At 48.9% G+C, this 19278-nt stretch overlaps 1 protein-coding gene across 11 annotated transcripts in view; it reads left to right on the top strand.

Annotated features, from left to right (window-relative positions):
- Positions 1-469: 469 nt before the first annotated feature.
- The window catches only part of CD6 (CD6 molecule), a 45010-nt gene continuing 26201 nt past the window's right edge, over positions 470-19278 (top strand). For 4 of the 11 annotated variants that reach the window (XM_064492298.1, XM_064492296.1, XM_064492295.1 and 1 more), the window contains exon 1: positions 472-707. In XM_064492298.1, the coding sequence (XP_064348368.1) occupies positions 647-707 (61 nt within the window). In that variant the 5' untranslated portion in view covers positions 472-646. Of the gene's footprint in view, positions 708-19278 lie in introns of all 11 variants that reach the window. The other 7 variants (XM_064492300.1, XM_064492299.1, XM_064492301.1 and 4 more) reach the window with 4 other exon arrangements.

The raw sequence follows: 19278 nt of genomic DNA, 5'->3' as shown, positions 1-19278 counted from the left end.
GGAGGTGGGGGACAAACCGTCTCTCAGGGCCTTCTCGATTTACGACTCCCTACGGGGAGGCGGACGCTTTTCCTCTAGAATCTACAAGACCCCGCCCTCCTTCTTCCCAGCCATCCTAGCACCTGTGAATGAGGGAAACCTTGGGATACCATCCTATAAGAGCCAGATTCCATGGACTAGGACAGAAATGGGTCGCTCATTCACTCTTCCCATATTGACTGGGCATCTATTTATTGTGTACCAGGTCTCCAGAAATGAGGCGTGCCCCTCCGCTTCCCTCTTCTGTGGACACCCTTGGGCTCCTGTGTGTGCGTGTGTGTGCGTGTGTGTGTGTGTGTGTCTCACTCTGTGATTCCAGGGGTCCAGCCAGGCTCGGCGGGCCCACGGCAGAGGCAGCTGGGCTCTCCTCAGCTGTATTACCAGCCTAGCTTCCTGGAAACCAAAACCACAAGCAGAGCACAGAGGCGTGAGACACTCACAGGCTGGGTTTGGCCGCATGCGTGCAAAGGAGAACTCTCTCCGGCAGAGAAAGAGAGACAAACAGGAGCAGTCGAGGGCAGAGCAGGCCAAGGGGCACTGGGCCGCCTGTCCACCTGCTGGCCCTAGGATGGTGCCTCCCACTGGCAGGCACACATAGCGGTCAGAGATGGCACCAGACATGAGGCTCCTCTTCTTGGTCGCTGGATGGCTGACGGCAGCCCTCTCAGGTACCCCCTCCGCATCTCCTGGGATCTGCCCTCTTGGCCCCATTCCTGGTGGTTCTCTCAGGCTCACCTTTCCAGAGCCTTTTAGCCAAGACCATACTCTGGTCCCAAAGTGGTCCCCGCTGGGCCAACAGCAGTCAGGGCCCAGAGAGGGTATAGGAACCACCACAAGGGGCTGAAGCTGTGCCTGGATGGTGCTAAGAGGACTCCAGAGGGTCAGACAACGCGGGCAGTCTGCGGGGTGTCTTACCAATGGGTTCCCAGGGTCTGAGATGCCTTCCACCCACAGGCTCAGGAACCACCCCCCACCCCATTGCTATTTCTTGCCAACTGTCAGGAAGTTAGCCTCGCAGAGAGGTAGGACCACTGACGATTGTGTTTTCAACCCCAAAGTTGAGGCTCTGGGTTCACCAGGCTTATACCACTCATGGCAGAGCTGAACTGAAACAGAACTCCCAAGGGAAGTTGCGGACAGCTGGCCGCTGGTGGCTCCAGCCTAGTCAGCTGGGGAAGTTTAGGGCACAAATGAACAGAAAGGTTTTTGAGGACCAGATAGAGTCTTCCTGATCCTGAGCCGCCCCTGGGTACCAGGGCCCATCAGGGTGCCGGGCGGTCTGGAGCTGTGCTCGCCAGATGCTTGTGGGTTCCTGCAGATTGTGGGGTCCAGGTGGTGGGGTCTGGGCAGGAGATCTTGCTGCTCTGGGCCCTCATGTCTAGGGGCTAGAAAGACCGGTGTGGAAAGAGAATTCTGGGCTGGAGAGTCTGGGTCCACCTGGCAGTGGAGATGCCAAGTGCTTTCAGTTTGTTGTGAGGGAGACCGAGGAAGGCCCTGTTGGGAGGGGCACTGAGCTCACCAGGAGGACTGGGAGCATTCAGGGAGCTACAGGGGTCCTCTTCTCACCGCCTCTATTGAGAGGCACATGCTTCGAGCCTCCTGCCTCACACTGGTCCAGGGAAAGCCATTTAGCTCTGGGAGTGGGAATGGGTGTGCCATTGGCCCCGTGTGGGACCCCGGGAGAGAGGCTTTGCATCTGTCACACTACCGGGAGCACATGGCTCTCAGCTACTTTCTGCTCCTGAGCAGAAACAGACAGATAATCAGAAAGCGGGCCCTTCACTCTGCATCTCCACCCTCTGCTCTCCGTGGGGCCGGGCCGCAGCCTCAGCTCAGAACTAAGTCTGAGTCTGAGAGGTCTGCTGGCTGGCCCCCGGGCCTGGGGATCTGGCTTTGACCGGTGCCTAAAAGGAGGTGGGAACCCGAGCCTGGGCGGAGGAGGTGCCCCTGGGGCCAAGTTCCCTAACCTTTACCTTGTCTCTGCCGGACTCACTCCACTCCCAAGATAGTAACTTACTTCGTGTTTTCAAAACGGCATGGAGAGGCACTTGACTCACGTGTTACTGATCCAAGTTTAGTTTTGAAAGGAAAATTGATGTCATGATTGCAAATGGAAAACTGACATCATTTGCCACAAATAAAAGAGAAATGGAGTCCTAAAAATAAATGGAGGTAAAAACCAATTTCTCTTACGTGTTAGCAAAAAGTTAAAAGAATGTAACGGCCCTTAGCCTGAAGGCTTCACCTGCCCTCTCAGTTAAAGGGGAGATGAGGGGGTGAGAAACACATCCTGCCTCCAAATTGCTAGTTTCTTCTTGATTTTTCAGGGAACCGAAAGCCCTAGGAGTGGGGATAGTTTCTTTGTGATGCGATTTAATAGCATTAAATACAGCCCCCTTGGGCCCTCCTAAGGGTGCCGGGTGGCACATGTCCTGGTGCTGAGAAATGTGGCCGGGCAGAAGAGGCTCCAGGCAGAAGGGAACTTGAGAAAGAAAAGGAAAGAAAGAAAAACAGTGGGGAAGAGGGAGGAAGGGGAACTGGGAGAGCGAGGCCCATGAGGAAGTTCCAAGGCCTTCATGCGAGGGCTCGAGGGACCAGGCTGTGCCCTGGGACCACAGGCCTGCGGGGTCTGGGCCTCCCGGTGCTGGGCGCTCTCAGCGTTCGGCAGGCCTCCCATCTCCTGATCCATTTGCAGTCCCAGCTCCATCCTGGGCCTCACCCAGCTATTTCTCTGGCCAAGCTGGCCTTAGTTTGTGCTGTTGAATGACCAGACCTGGGATGGGGACCTAGAGAACCATGCTTCCCAATTCTCTGTTCCCCGGGGTCCTGGGTCCAGGACCAGATTGTCCACCTATCTTTCAGTTCTGCCTCAGTTTCCTGATCAGTCAAGTGGGGATGAAGAGGCAGAGAGAATGAACTAGAAGCCCCTGACTGTTGTTGGGGTAGGTCGGGGGGGATTATGAGACCAGTGGATGGCCACGGCCCTGCCTCTATTTCACCTACTGGCTGTGCTCCTTCTCCTCTCTGGACCTCAGTTTCAGTGGGATGGGGTGCTCTGGGCGGATGGTCCTCAAGGGCTGGCTCAGATCTGACATTCTGCGTTTGATGCGGTAACCAAGGACCAGGCCATTCCCACCAGGGCATGGGCCGAGGTCGCTGACTCGAATTTGATCTGGATTGTGGTTGGTGAGGTCCTCAAGGGCCGCTGCTGTGTACTGAAAAGGCTCTTTGTTTTTTTGTTTTTTGTTTTTTGTTTTTTTTTTAAAAAAAAGGTTTCTTAAATTACCAAAGTTCAAAAAATCTATTTTCCCCTTACCTTGTAAGTTTAATATACAAATCTCATTTATAAATCCAGTCATGTTTAACAATGGCTCTCAGGGGTCTTTGATTAATATTTCAGCAAGTTGGGTTGAACGGTATAAGCCTCCTTAAATCATAAATACCACTTACAAATGTAGCTGATTAAATTCCTTTAGATCTGTGATGTCCCATCTAGCAGCCACTAGCATGTACCATTTGGAATGTGGTCGTCCAAACGGAGATGTGTTAGGAATGAGAAATACACGGCAGATTGTAAGATGTGTTCCAAAAAAGAATGTAAAATATCTCGTTAATAACTTTTATATGACTTACCTGTTGAAATGATAGTATTTTGGATAGGTTGGGTTAAGTAAATGTTATTATTACAATTAAATTTGCCTACTCCTTTTTACTTTTTGAAAATGTGGCTACTGGAAAATTTAAAATGACGTGTATAGCTTGTGTTACATTTATATTGGATGGCACTGCCTTTGATATTCTAAACTGCACTTACAAATTTGATGAATTTCTTACAAATGTTTCAAATACCTTTAAGAAGCGCAACTTTCCCAAGGATTTCAAAGAATGCTTGTAAAAAAACTAACTTACAAACAAAGTGATTATCAAGTTCTCTTAAGTAGTCTGCTCTTGTTTACAGACATTATCAAATTCACTTAGATTTTCAACTTAAAATCTCAAGTCAGTTACTTGATCACAAACATGAGAAACCCTAGTGGCCAAAATTCTTCAACATGAAAATACAGGACTTTATACACCGACACACAGAAATTGATCCAACTTAAACTTAGCAAAAAAGGAACAAATTCTCTGAGGTTTTGTTTATTTCATCACCTCTTTTTCTTTTTTTAAAATTCAAATCTTCCTGGGCTTAAAAGCCCCTTACCACGGAGAAGAGAGTTGTACCGTTGCAGGTAACGTAGCTTATCCTGAGCAGGTGGAGTTTCCATCTCAGTAAACAGAGATGAGGACAGCTTTTTTGATGTTTTGGTAAAATATAAAATATATTCTCTTGAGCATCTGACAGCTAGCCCACTGCGCCCTCTGACTGGGCTGGTCCCGGGACCTACAATTCAACCTTCACAAACTGCATCCTTTCTGTCTCCCTGCAACCCAGGGGGTTTTTACACTTGATTGGATTAAATTAAACAAATGTGTTTACTATTCTTTTTTTTTTTCCCACTTTCTTCCTGCCTGGCAAGACTCTAACTCACAGATAGATGAGTGATATCTGACAGGCATTTGCGTATTTTCCTAGCTTAGTCTGGTTCTCTGGTCACAGGTCAGTGACTGGTGGGAGCAGTTGGCATGGCCATTGCCGTGGTGGTAATGTGAAACAAGGCAGCTCCTAGGGCGTTGGGGTTGGCACATTTAGCCAAACGTAGGTGATTCCAGAGGGATCTAGAATGAGGGAGAAATACTGCCCACGGCCTCCTTCATTCAGTCTGCATTTATCAAGGCCGGCTCCGGGCCAGCCTCACCTCTTATATAAATTCTTAGGAATTAAATTGGGCCCCCAAGTGTCAGATTCTGAGGATAAAGAATCAGTTTTTCCCTGGGACAAGGAGGAGGAAGCAGGTGGCCCCAACTGAGGCTTCAGGGCAGGGGCCTGGAGGAGAAGATCACCTCCGTCCCCCTGCCTGGACGCCAACTAATGCCCATGGCAGGTGCCCAGTCCTGCACTGAGCAAACCCTGGTGGGGCTGGAATCCCCAGGTCCCTTGCCTTCCCCAGTCACAGTGTCCTTCAGACCCTCCATCCCACCCTCGGCACTGGTCACAGCCCCCCCCCCCCAAATGGCTGGATCTGGGCAAGGTGAGTCCCCAGAGCAGTACTTCCTGGGGTCCCTCATTCCTGTCCCTTCCTGCTGTTTGCTAAAGCTGCCGATCCCACCAGACAACTTGCTTAGTATTCTTCACTGATATTTTAAAGTGTAAATACGTTTATTTTTAGAAAAAACTTTATATTGCTGCCTTCAAGAAGAAGCCATGGCACATTACCTGAATGGTAGTCATAGTGAAAAGAAACATAATGGAAATAACAACAGTACTCCGTTCTGGCCAGATGTGTGGTACGTGACCATGTAAATGTGAGCTTACACAGCGAGAACAAAGATCTCCTACATGTGAAGACAGGATTTAGTGGTTAACAGAATGCTGTTTGCACTAGAAACCCCTTTGCCCACCCAGCAACCCCATCGTATAGGTGAGGAAACCTGGGTTTAGCGAGGCCGAGACCAGTCTGAAGTCTGTAGCTAGGAGGTGCCGGCGTTGAGCTGAGGGTTCCTGACCGGCAGCTCCACGCTCTTTCCACAGGAAAAAGTGGTCCCCTGGCTGGCTGCCCTTGGGGCTCCCTCCCTGTATGAGGCATCTCCCTAGATGCTGTACCCCACAGGCCTGCAGCCTCACTGCACTTCCAGGGACAGCCCCGAGGAGCCTCTGGGGTCCTGGGGTCCCCTGGAAGACTTGTCAGGGACAGATGGGAGCAAATGGGCTGCCTCCCTCACCACGGCCCAGCCTCCATGGGTTTGCTGTGCACTTACCCTGCACCCCCAGGCCAGGAATGAAGGAAGGGAAGTGAAAGAGACACCGTGAGCCGCAGGAAAGCCTGCATGGCAGGGGGCTCCATCTCTTCACATTTATTTAGCACCTGCAGTGCGCCAGGCCCTGTGCTGCCCCTGAGATGTGCGAGATGAAGGTTTTCTCTTGAACATGTTAAATGTGAGGAAGGTGGTGAAAACTACAAGGGTCACCTTGGGATAGATGGGCCAACAGGTGTGATCCGATGACAGCCATAACGCCCATCTGCTGCAGGGGACTTACATCCTCCAAGCACCAGCTATGTTTATCCTGTCCTACCCTGACATGGGGGCAATCACCTCCATTTAATAGGTGGGGAAATTGAGGGTCCAAAGGTTATGTATTTTGCCCCAGGCTGGTGGTTGATGCTGAGTTTAAATTCATGCCTGTAGATCCCCAAAACCCTGGTTCTCCATCCCTGCGCTGAACTGTCTCAGGGCGCTGGGAGTCAGAACAGGGAGCACTTGAGCTTCCCAGAGAGGGGGACATCGCTGTCCCAGAGGGGCTGGGCCTGGAGGACAAGGAGGCTTTTGCATACAAAAGAAAGATGGCAAAAACAGCCTAGGCACAAAGGCCTTTTATTTTATTTTTTTTTTAATAATATAGTGAGCACATGCCAAAACTGGTGAGACAGTTGTGTTGTGCCAACATCAGCTTCCGGTTTGGGTAATTTGCTTAGTTACGTCATATGTGTCCATCAGCGGGAGCTGGAAGATGGGTGCGCGGGACTTCTCTGTGCTATTCTTGCAACTTTTTGTGAGTCTATAAATTCAAAATAAAAACTTAAAGGAACAAAAAGTCATTCCAGGCAGAAGGACTCATTCAAGCAGAAGTCTGGGGAGCGAGGGAAACCCTCATAGGAGCTGGCTGCAGGGAGCTGCTGACTGACCCCCCGTGCTGGCCCCTGAGGGTGGTGGGGCCCAAGTTCCCAAAGGACCTGAGCTCCAGGCTCTTTCCTTTCTGCTGATTCATCCAGATTTCTGTGTTGTGAGGATGCAATGAGGATGCCAGGCACAGGGACCAGCCGCACAAACCGTACATTTTCATTAGCCAGGCCAACTGGGCAGTACTTTGTAAATTCATAAACCTGTCTCGTCCTCATCACGGTCCTATGAAGCATGAGTTATTGCCCCCATTTTACTGATCAAGTGACTGAGGCTTGGAGAGGTGAAGTGACTTTTCCTACACGGCCCAGTGAATAGACTGTTGGAAGATAAACAGAGGCATATTAACATTTTTAAACTGAACAAAAATCGATTGGAATCAGCAGCATGCAATCTAGCAGCTAGAAAGGACAGATATAAAAGGAGAATCTCATAGGCAGAAGGGAGTGGGAACAAGGAAGTTACAGGAAGCAAAAGAGCAGGTTGTTTATTGCAAAGTTACTTTCCTTTAGGGGATGGGATGGCAGGCATCTATCAGGCAAGTTACCTCACTAGTGCTGATCAGACGGTTCCTGATCCGCTGCGTTAAGATTCCACTTCTGGTGCAAGGAGAGAGGTTATAGCTCAGTGGTAGAGCACATGCTTAGCATGTATGAGGTCCTGGGTTCAATCCCCAGCACCTCCATTAAAAAAAACAATAAATAAGTAGTCCGAATTACCCTCCTCCACAAAAAAAAAAAAAAAAAAGATTCCATTTCTGGGGGAGTCAAACCCATAATTAAGCCACCAATTGGTGATGTGGGACTTAGCATAAGCAACTCCATTTGGAACCTGCTGTCTTGCTTTTAACAAGACTCCCAGCTAACTGATAGGTGCCATATCTTTAACTTGATTTTATGACTCCAAACGCATGATGTCTCCCAGCCCTGGAATATAAGCAGGCTTTGGGACCCCACCCACCTCAAGATTTCTATAGGAAAGGTTCCCCGTTCTCTGGGGAGGGGGGTGGTTTCACCTCTCCTGCCATCACCTGGACTGTCATGGAACCTGGATGAAAAAAAAATCCTTAAAGGCACTTGTGTGCATCAGAAGCCTTTTCCTGGCCGAGTTTCCACCCTGAGCCTCAGTTTCCCGTGCCGTAAAGTAGGGTCTGTGGCAGCCTCCAGAGCACAGGGCTGGGACAAGGCTCCATGAAATGTTGGCTGTGAAGTACCTGGGGGAAATGTGGGGCTCCTTGGGGCGCTAAAGAGCTGCATGGCCACAACTACTGTTGGGCCCTGGGCCAGGGGAGGAGTTCGTGGGGACAGAGGGGAGGGCGGATTTCCGCCCACCATTTTGCAGACTCTCATGGCCCAGCTGCCTCTGCCTGAATGTGACAGCTGAGAGAGCCTCCAAGAGGCCAGCGTGGAAGGAGAGGCAGGGCTGATGGGTTGAGAGGAGGCTGTGGGGCCCTTGGGAGATGCTGGATTGGGGTACCATCATGAGAAAGTAACCCCTTTACTTTTCCCTGCAAGGGGGTGCCCCCAGATCTCCACTGTGTGTTAGGGGGTGGCAGGGCACATTAGCAGTTCAGCCTATAAGTTTCCAGGCCACCCCTGACCACTCCATCATGACCCTGAGCTGGGCTGGGCTCTCCAGGCAGAGCCCAGGGAGTCTGTGCATGGGGCTGGGGGCCAGGGCTGTGTGGGGACATGGGCTGTGTGAGTGAGGGGGCTCCTCAGAGCTGAGAGCTTCTCATGGTGTCTTGGGGATCCCATCCGAGTGCTCCACTTCCAATCTGGAAGTCACTTACTGAGCCCTGAGCCAGGGAGGACGCAGAGCACAGCCTCTGTGTGCTCAGCTATGTGCAAAACCAAGCAGGGCTCTGTCCATCTTGCAGAAACACAAAACGATGATCAGAAAGCTGGAACCAGAGGCACTTTCTGGTCACCAGCCAACGCATCCCCACTAGTTGCCTCTTCCTAAGTGGGGCGGGGGGAAGGATTTTATCTATATTTCAGAACAACTTTTTGCTAAGGTGTTTATCTCTTCCGGGAGGGTGCCTGGGAGCTGGGCTGGGGCTGGAGCGGAGGTGGAGACGCATGCCCTGGACGGGGCGTTCTGCTCAGGGAGACTGCCTTCCTCTCCTTCTTACTAAATTAAATGCACTTGCCAAATGAATTGAGCTCCTTGGAGAGATGTGCTGCACGCTCCAGACAGGATTCTAGAAATATCATGACGGTATCTGAGCTGGGAGACTCTGTCCCCAGAGGGCTGCCAGTCTTCTACTCCCATTTGTCAGAGGAGGAGACTGAGGTTCAGAGTGGGGAGTGATGCACCCAAGGTAACGGAGCAGGGGTGAGAAGCCCGATCTGCAGGCTTTGCCCAGGGCCCCTTTCCCACATCACCCAGAGGGCGTGGCACGGACCCCGTGCACACAGATGTGTCCTCTGCTCCCCACTTCGATGTGGAGACAGCAGGGGAGGGCTGTGGTCCAACGTGGTCTGAGGTTGATAACCAACCCTGGGCTGAGATGTCGGCTTCGTTAGGTGAGGAGTCGGCTTCCTGCAGCCACTCCGCCTGCACCATCTCAGTGGCTCCCCCACTCCTCAGCCTCTGCCTTCTTTTTTGCTCAGTTTTTTTTTTTAACATTTACTTCAGCCCTATTTCAGACTTCCTAAGAAGTTGCAAAAATAATACAAAGATTTTCCATATGCTCTTTACTCAGATTCCTTAACAGTGAATCTTTTTCCACAATTACTTTATCTCTTTCTCAATTTTTCTATTACATATCTCCCAAAACATTTGAGAGTAGGTTGTTAACATCAAGTCTCTTTCTTCTAAATACTTTAATGTGTCTTAAAAAAAAAAATAAGGGCAGTCTCTTACCTAACCACACTACACTTATCAAAATCAGGTCATTAACATTGCTAGGAAAATAAGCGACAGAAATTTTTCAGACTTTGCCAGTTGTTCCAAAACAATTTGCCCTAGAGGCAGAGAAACATTCCACTGCATGTGTTGCATTTGATTCTCAGTTCTCCTTATTCTCCTTTATTCCAGAACAGTTTTTAGATTTTTCTTTCTCTTTCATGTTATTGATCATTTTGAAGCGCACAGGCCAGTTACGTTGTAAAAATGTTCCTCATCAGGGTTTGTCTGATGATTCCTCACGGTTAGTTAGTCGGGAATGTCACAGACGTGACGCTGTGTCCTTCTCACGTGTGGTATCAGCTTGTCCCAAGACCGGTGCTGTCTAACTTTGATTGCTTGGCTAAGGTGATGTCTGCTGGGTAAAGTACTCTTCTCGTTTGTAATAAATATGCATCTTGTGGGCAGATTCTTTGACAATATCTAAATATTTTGGCCCCCCTCCAAACTTTTACCCACTAGTTGTAACATTGTGGATGATACTGGGCTGAATCAGTTATTATCATGGTAGTTTCCTGATGGTGATGTTGTAACACCATCATTCAGTTACCAGTATAGTTGCTGACTTGGCTTTCTCTGCTGGCTCAGTGGGTGGGAACCATTTGGCTCATTGTCTTGAACACTGGTGCTGATGAGGCCAAGTGTGAGCCCTCAGGCTGAGCCTCTGACGGCCGCCGCCCTCTTGCCTTGGCTCCCAGTGGAGCCTGGCCCCGTTCCTCCCTGATCCCCAAGCCAGTCCTCTCTCCACCTTCTCAGCTTCTGTCACTCATTTGTTGAGCTCCCGCTACATGCTGGGCACTGTTTTCAGCCACTGACATTGTGGGACAAAGCCCCAGACTTCAAAGAGCTTATATTCTAATGAAAAAATAAATACAGGAATAAACACATTTTCAAAATAACATCATTTCAGAGAGGAATCTGTGCAACAAGGGAGAGAGAGCAAGGGAGGGAAGACTGAGAGTGACTGGAACAGGGGTCCAGGTAGAGCCTCTGAGGGCATGTGAGCAGAGGTCTGATTGATGGGATGAGCTGGGCATGCCAAGACCAGGGAACAGAGGGCATGGCAGGTGCAAAGGCCCTGAGGCAGGAGTGGGGTTGGCACACTGGAACAGAATACAGAGGGAGGGGGAGAGTGAAGGAGATAGAGACGGAGATGTTAGCATGTGTCAGGGAAAACAGACCACGTAAGGGCTTGGAGCTAATCTAAAGGAAATGGGAAATCATCGGAGAGTTTTAAGTATAAGCTGATCTGATACAGCTGTTAAGCAAATATTTTTTTACAATCCACTCCATATATAAACTTAAGAAGGTTTGTTTAAACCTAGAGTTCTTCTAGGTTTCATATAACTCAAACCAATATGACTTCAGTAAATTGGATACATCCATCTGAACAAATAAGACACTCAAAACCACCATGTCACTCACTAGCCTGGTGAGCAAACCGAAACCAGCTCTCTCCTTGTGGAAAAGCGTTAGGTGTTAAAGGCTGAGCAGCACCACGGTAAGACTTGTCAGCTCAAGGACTGAAGAATTGGAGAAGGAATAATTTGCTTACTGTGTGATTCAATACTGTTTCATTTTGAATCTTAGATTGGCCTGGTTTGGGAAATACTGCGTAACTAGAGGAAGGACCGGGTGGGTGAAGGCAGTGGGGACAGCTGGGGCTGTGTTGTGAGGGAGGGACGCACAGTCTGGCCAGCAACCTAAGATCAGGGGCCGTCGGAGGCGGCAGGGCCCCCTCCCGCTCTGGCAGTCAGACCCCACCTGGCCCGATTCACCCATTTTACTGTGGAGAAACTGAGGTCCCCCCAACGCTGCAGGGACTCGCCCCAGGTCACAATAATGGCTGGTCTCTGTTCCTCCAGCTCTCAGTGCAGCTCCTACCCGGTTCCAGCTGAACATTCAGACACAGTGTAAACATTAGTCATCCTTATTGTAAAAATGTTATCACAGCCACATGAAAAGAAAGCTCACCCATCACAGTCATGCAACACGACCTTTCTTTCTTGAAGGAAGGAGTTTGCAAGTCTCTGGAGCGTCATGGGCGTTTGGTCTCATCAGCACGGAGGTGGGTGGGCTGAGGGGCACCGTGTTGTTTTTGGCCAACATCTGTCAGGGCAGCTGAGATGATGTGGATTCTAGGCTCTTGGAGAGCAGCATTTAATTCCAGGCTCCACTACCTCCTGTGTGACCTCAGGCCAGTTCCCGAACCTCTCTAAGGGAAAATGGGTCCGACCTGAATGTCAGCTCCTCCATTCTTGTGCTCCAGACAGACTCTAAATTACTCCCTGAAGAGCCTTAGAGATAATTTCCCAACACCTGCATCTGTGGGGGCTGGCTCATTTCCAGCCATGTCAGCATCGCCACGAAACCCAGTCCCACAGAGCTCTTGGGGGCTTGCCGACTCCGGCTGTCTGGAAGCGAAGGAGGACACAGCCATCAGTCCTGCGGCTTTCCCTTCTCCCGATCCCAGGATGCCCTAGAAGCAGCTGTGGGCTCTTGCCAGTTCCTGCCTCCTAGAGGTGACCTTTGTTGCCGGTACGTGTGTGACTTCGTTTTCCAGGGGCCATAACACAGTACCGCAGAGGGGTGCGTGAACAACAGAAATGTATTGTCTCACACTTCTGGAGGCTAGATTTCAAGAGGAGGGTGGGTTCCTGCTGAGGGCTGGGAGGGACAGTCTGCTGCACACCTCTCTCTTAGCATCTGGCGGTTTGCTGGCCATCTTTAGCATTTCTTGGCTTCGAGAAACAAATCCTAATCTCTACCTTCCTATGTGCAGACGTCTGGGTCCAAATTTCTCCTTTCTATGAGGACACCGGTCATCTTGGATTAGGGCCCACCCTAGTGACCTCGTTTTAACTCTCTAAAGACCCAATCACCAAATAAGGTTGCCTCCGGAAGTACACATATCTTTTTGGGTAGGACGCATTTCAGTGCATAGCAGTGTGTGCGATGTCTCAGGAGTAGGCTTTCTGGGTCACAACTATAGAAATGTTTTCTAAAGTGCTTGTGGCAACTTTGCTCCCCCCAGCAATGTGCAGAGTCCTGGCTGATCCGCCTTTGCACCCACACTCACTATTACTTCTTTTTTTTTTTTTTTCAATATTCCTTTAATTGGTTAGATTCCCAAGGCAATCATCTTTCTTTTCTTTTCTTTTTTTCTTTAATGGAGGCACTGGGGGTTGAACCTAGGACCTCGTGCATGCTAAGCATGCACTCTACCACTGAGCTATAGCCTTCTCCCAACATACTTCTTTTTTTTTTTTCTGAGTAACAATATTGTATTAGTTTCCAGTGTACAGCATAATGATTCAGTTACACATATATACACACATATGCTTTTTCGTATTCTTTTCAATTACAGGTTACTACACGCTGGGTACTTTTCATATGTTCAAGGGTCTTGCATGTTTCCTCTTCTGCAAAGTTTCTCTTCCTGCCTTTTGTCCATTTTGTTTTAAATTGGGCTTGCCTTTTCCTCGGTGATTAACAGAAGCCTCCTTTTCTGAGGAGGCTTTTCACTAGGGGAAGCGAGGAGAGAGGAAGAGAAAGGGGAGATTAGTGCAACTTTTTGGCCTTAAATTTGGAGAACTCATTCACACAGCTCTTCCTTCAGGGGAAAGACAGGCAACCATTTCAGGTCTTCAGTCTCCTTTTGGACTCTCTGGGGCCAGGTGCAATTCTTTTTTTTCTTTCTCTCTTTCTTTTTTTTCTTTCTTTCTTTTTTTTTTTTTTTTTTGAGGAGGTACTGGGACTTGAACCCAGGACCTCATACATGCTAAGTATGTGCTATACCACTGAGCTATACCCTCCTCCCATCTGCAATTCAGAATCTAGAATGTTTGGATGTTAGAGAGGTGACATGGTACATATATTGGATATTATATAATGTCTCAGTGGGGGCCTGGTCAGCCGCCATAATCAAGTACCTTAACATTTCTGTAGCAAAATACATGATTTTTCACCCCACACAGAGTATATACAGACCATGAACAGCCCCGCATCATTTCGGGTCAGGAATGCCACCAACAGAGTTATGAAAAACCCAGGGACACCTGGGGCTTCGGGATTGCAGCAAAGGATTGTGCAAGCATGTTGCCAAATAGCGACTGAGTGGCCCTGTGATGATCCCTTTCTCTTAATCTCCCAACAGCCCCAGGAGGTTACTACTTGCGTCACCACTTATGTGGACAAAGGTCACTGAGGATATTAGACGTTAAGAGATAATATAACTGAATCACTATGCTGCACACCAGAAACTAACACATTGTAAATCAACTCTACTTCAGTTAAAAAATAAAAGTTAAAAAAAAAAGAAATAAAAAAGAAATCCAGATCTTTGGTATTAAGAGGAAGAGATAGAATTCAAACCCACACCCATCTGACTCCAAAGCTCATGTGCTTTCAACTCTGCCATGCTGCCCCCAACCCTATGGAGGTGTCTTCCCAACCTCTCTGCTGCGCAGGATTCTGGAGTTTAGAAACAGAGTCACCAACCAGAGGAATGGATCAAGAGGGCAGGATGCAGCTGGGAGCGAGTAGTGGAAGCTCCGTTGGCTGAGTCAGACCCTCACCCCAAATCAGTGGGTGTTGATTGCCAGAGCCTGGAACGCCCACCTCAATCCTCTGCAAAACTCCCCAAGGGTCCATCATACTTTGGCCTTGAGCAAACATTCAACTGGCTTCCTACTTGCCTCAATTTGAAGGCCTCTTTAGACATCGTGGGGAGTGGCACTGACTAGAGTTCTTACCCATCAGTGGGATTCAGAGGCTGGGACAGCAACAGTGTCTTCCAAGTATTTAAGTCTGGGTTCAAGCACCTTCACAAGGAAAGGTGGGAAAGCCTCATGGTGCCAGGCCACCAGCGGGGAGAAAGGGTGGCATAGAAAGTGGTAGGTCACTGCCCCACGTGCTCTCTCCTCCAAGTCCACTCGCCTCCTGGAAAGGTATCAGTGAGGTCTCCCAGATTGTTCAGCAAAGGCTTGGCTATCTCCTGCTCTGCATCACATGCTCATCCCTGAGAACTCCTACTCATTTGCTAAGACCCCTCCCAATTGTCCCCACTCTTTGGAGTCAAAGTTATTCCCTCCCATTTCTACTTTTCCAGAGCACTTTGCTCTGACCCCTAGGGTGGCATTTCTACCTGATCACGATCATCTGTGAGAACATTGGTGTCCACCACCGAGGCGTGGGGCCTGGCATGGAGCCCGGCCAACATCGAGGAGTGAAGGAAGGAATGAATAGCACCTCCCTGACTAAGGGTTAAGAGAGGCGGGAACATTAAAGGATTTTGAGCCACCTCAGAAGTGCCCTAGACATGACTTGTGGAGGGACATGTGAGGTGAGCGTATGACCGGAGAGCTAAGAATGTGGGCTTGAATTTAGAATTCAACTTGAAGTTGAATTCTGGCTCCACCTCTCAGAAACTGTGGCTTAGGGCAAGTCATCTCAAGTTTCCCTTCTAGAAAACTGAGACTTCAGTGGGCCCAGTGGAGAGTAATAGGAGAGCACATGCTGGATGTCAAGCAGGGACACACAGTAGGCATTCTGGGAACCCAAGTTTATTTCCTGAACTTAAACTCAGGGGTCTGGTTGGCCATGTGGCTGTGGGTCACCGCTAACGACAAAGTGGGTGGTGGGAGCGGAGGGGACTTTTGTAGCATGGGGTTGATAAGCACAACTGCTGAGCCACAGTTGGTCCCAGGAGACACTCTGGTCCCAGCCTAACATGCTTGGAAAAGGCTGTGTTTGCTTCCTAGGACAGGTGCCGGTGACTTCCTACAGCTTCTAGACGTCTGACGTCAAGGGGGGCCTTCTCTTCAGGGGGCTTTCGGCCACCTCAGGAAGGCGTCAGCCTCAGCCCTGAGAGCTGTGGGGATGTTCACCCCTTGCCTACACTTAAGCCTCATTCACCCAGAAACTGCTGCTCCAGCAACTCTCGGAGACGTTGAACCAGAATCTCTCCTGAGAGCCGGTGGGTGGGGACGGGCCCCCTGGAAAACCCTGCGTGGCCCAGCAGAGTTTCAGCTGCCACTGAAACCCAGAAACCCAGCCCTGCGCTCCACACAGAGGGCCGAGCTCTGGGCATCTTATTGGTGAATTTCACATACTTTACCCACCAGGCCCTGTCCTGCCTCTGAGCCTTTGCTGGTGCCATACCCCCTACCCACAATGCCCTCGGCCTCTTCTCACTTGTGGGAAGGAAGAGTGAATCTGGGGAACAAACTTGGATTTGCACTCTGGCTCTGTCAACTCCAAGTTCTGTGACTCTTGGCTGGTAACCACTTCTCTGAGCCTGTTTGTCAGGAAAACGCGCTCCATAAGAGCACCTTCTCACAGGGTTGTTGTGAGGGTTCTGTACGATGAAGTCTATAATGCGCTCAGCTCAGAGGAAGGCTCAGTACATGTGGACCTGCTCCCTCTGCCCCAGTGAGACGTTTCTTGACCATCAAGGCCTGCCCCGAGGGTCACCTCCCCTGCAGTGACTTCCTGAACTCTCTCACCTCTGCATACCTCAAGCAACGGTTCAAGCCGCTGTCTGCACTTACCGCAGAGAGATGGGATACAAGTCAGTTCTTAACACCTGGGCCTCCTGGCTGGATGCTGGGCTGAAGAAGGCAGGCCTGGGGCTCCCTCCCCTCCACCTCCCTGCAGCAGGGCCCAGAGAGGGCCTGGCCCCCGGCAAGACTCAGCAAATACTGGTAGAGGTGAAGTGAGTTACAGAAACTTTCCATAGTAATAATGTTAACCAGGATTTGTTGAGCATATACTGTGTGCCCTGAGCTGTTTATCCGTTGGTAATCAAGGCAGCCCAGGAAACCCTCTGTGTGGGCTGAAATCCTGCTTTGCCTCTTATGAGACTTTGTTGTTCTGGAAAGTTCCTCCATGCCTCTTGGACTCTAAATGTCCCCCTTTGTAAAGTGGGGATAATAATAATACCTTCCTCCGAGCATCGTGATGAAGACTAAAGAATTTAAGACTATTAAAAATTTGTGTGAGCACTCAAGAGTCATTGGCGGGGGCATTGATACGATTCAAGCAATTTTTTTCTTTGAAGTTAAAAATAGGTATTTTGTTCCACTCAACTGAGGCAAGACATCCCTGGTTAGGGTTTCAAGGGCACATACATTCATGGGACCACGATTCTTTCCAGGGGAGAAGGAGAGACAGTAGCTACAAGTCTACAGAAAGGTTTTTTCACATGTGCCATCATTGTTTAAAAAAGTGTTGTTATTATTTCCATCACTAAAATGATATATAATGCAAATATTACAGAATTTAGAAAATATAGTAAAAGAAAGGAAAAGACTTACCCATAATGCTACCTTCAAAGATAACTGTTGTTACTACTCTGGTATAGAATCTTCCAGACTTTTTGTTGGACAGAAATACTACAAACACACAGAAGTGCTCTGAGAGTGTTTTGACAACCTCTAGGCATCCCCACCACCCAGGTTTATGACACGTTCACATTTTTGCCATATTTGCTCAGATCTATTTTAATAAGAAAGAAAACCATACAGACACTGTTGAAATATTTCCTTATCCCTCCCTCTCCGGAGCATTCATGCTCCAAAGTGTGATGTGTGTACAATTCTCCTCCATGTTTTTATACTTTTTTTTAAATGGAGGTACTGGGGATTGAACCCACGACCTCATGCATGCTAAGCATGTGCTCTACCACTGAGCTGTACCCAACCCCCGCCCCATGTTTTTATATATTCATTACACAAAAATGTATCAGTGCCCCCTAGTTAGCACACGTGCTGTGTTTTCTAGAAATGATATCATACTGGACATGTTGTTCTGTAATTTATTTTTCTCACTTAGTGTATGTTTTCAAGGTCTGTCCAAGTGGATAGATATAGATCGAGTTCATTCTTCTCACTCAATAACTCAATCTAGAAATATAGCCCAGTAACTTTAATTATTTCCTGCTGGTGAACTGTTGGATTACTTCTAATTTTCTTTGATTATCAACAATGTCACAATGGAAATCCCTATACATGTCTGCATGTGGACATACCAGAGAATATGTATCTAAGGTGTATATATATATATATAGAGAGAGAGAGAGAGAGAGGGAGAGAAAGGTATCATTTTGGAGTCAAGATATCTGAATCTTCAACTTTACTGGCCATTTTTCATTTGCAGGAATATGATCCTTCTGTGTATCTCATTTACCACCTACTGTACGTGTATACACACATACACATCTATCATGTATATACATTTGTACTTGCTGACTGTGCAAGATTTTCTTGGGCACTTACTAGGACCAGGTGTTGGACTTTTGTGTGATCTTACTTCAGGCTCATGAGGTTTTTATACCTGTGAGGTGAGGGAGGCAAGTCGGGCATATGAAGAGATTTGAGCACACGTTCTATGATAAGGAAGAAGCTGGTTCTCAAACCTAGGCTTGTTCAGTTTCAATCCAATGCTCTTTCTGCTTCCCCAAACCTGGTGGATGGTTCTACCCAAATCAGATTCAAGGGTCCCATCTAGGACCTACTGAATGGGAATTCTAGAGGAAGAACCAGACATCCAGCTTCTGCACTCAATGGTCTGAATTCTCACAGGACTTCGAGAAGATGGGGCCTGTGAAAGGCGAGTGTCTCTGGCCTGCTGGGCTTGCTTGGAGTACTTCTTTCCTGGTATCCCTTGGGATTTTTATTGAGCTGCTCATGATCCTTTGTGCTCGGAGGTGTTGCATCTTGCCATCTGGTAGCTGCAAAGAAGGCTTAATTTGTCACAGGAGCCTGAGCAAGCCTCGGGGATGGGACCCCAGAAGCCTCTGCTTGTAGAGGAACTCCTGTTGCCATGGCAACCGCAGTCCACCTCTCATCTCCAGGAACACCGGACACCATGTGTGTAGAGCCAGGGAAGGGAGTAGCGAGTTGTGAGTCTGAGGCAGCTCTGTGAAGCTTCCTAAGAAAGATGAGGAGGCAGGAGGAAAGCGGGCAGCCTTTGGGGAGTTGAACTTGTCCCTTTGCAAAGAAGAAAACTGAGGTACCCTCAGGGCCATCTTTATGCCAGGTATGAACGCATGCATAGTCAATAGCCAGCAGCCCTCCTATGTCCACACAGGAGGAAGCATGTCAAAGCCTCAGGGTAGGGGATAGAATGGCAGCTGCCATGTACCATATCTGCAGCATGCTGCATGTATTATCCACACACCCTTCAAAGCAATCTGATGTGGCCTGTGTATTACGCCCAGTGCCAGGTTAAAGCTGAAGTCTAGCAGGTTTCAGTGAACTTCTCAAGGCCACACAGCTGCTGACAGAGACGGGCAGCACCATCACCCATTGCAGAGATAGGTTCAGATCACTACTCTGTCCATTCCCAAAGTCCCCATTCAAAATCACGAGAAAGGAATTTCCGGAGAGTGGGGACTGTTAAGCAGATGCATTGGTGCTGGAGAGGCTGCGGACTCTCCCGCTCCCTAAATCATCCCATTTACACTTATCTGCCTAATACCTGCTCCGGTCCGCAGCACGTGGTCCAGGTTCAGCAAATGTAAATGGAACTGAATGCAGATCAGCAATA

The sequence above is a fragment of the Camelus dromedarius genome, chromosome 12 (genome assembly GCF_036321535.1).
Source record: "Camelus dromedarius isolate mCamDro1 chromosome 12, mCamDro1.pat, whole genome shotgun sequence".
NCBI classification, from domain to species: Eukaryota; Metazoa; Chordata; class Mammalia; order Artiodactyla; family Camelidae; genus Camelus; species Camelus dromedarius.
Note: the sequence above shows the minus strand (reverse complement) of the source record. Positions and strands in the feature narration are given on the sequence as shown.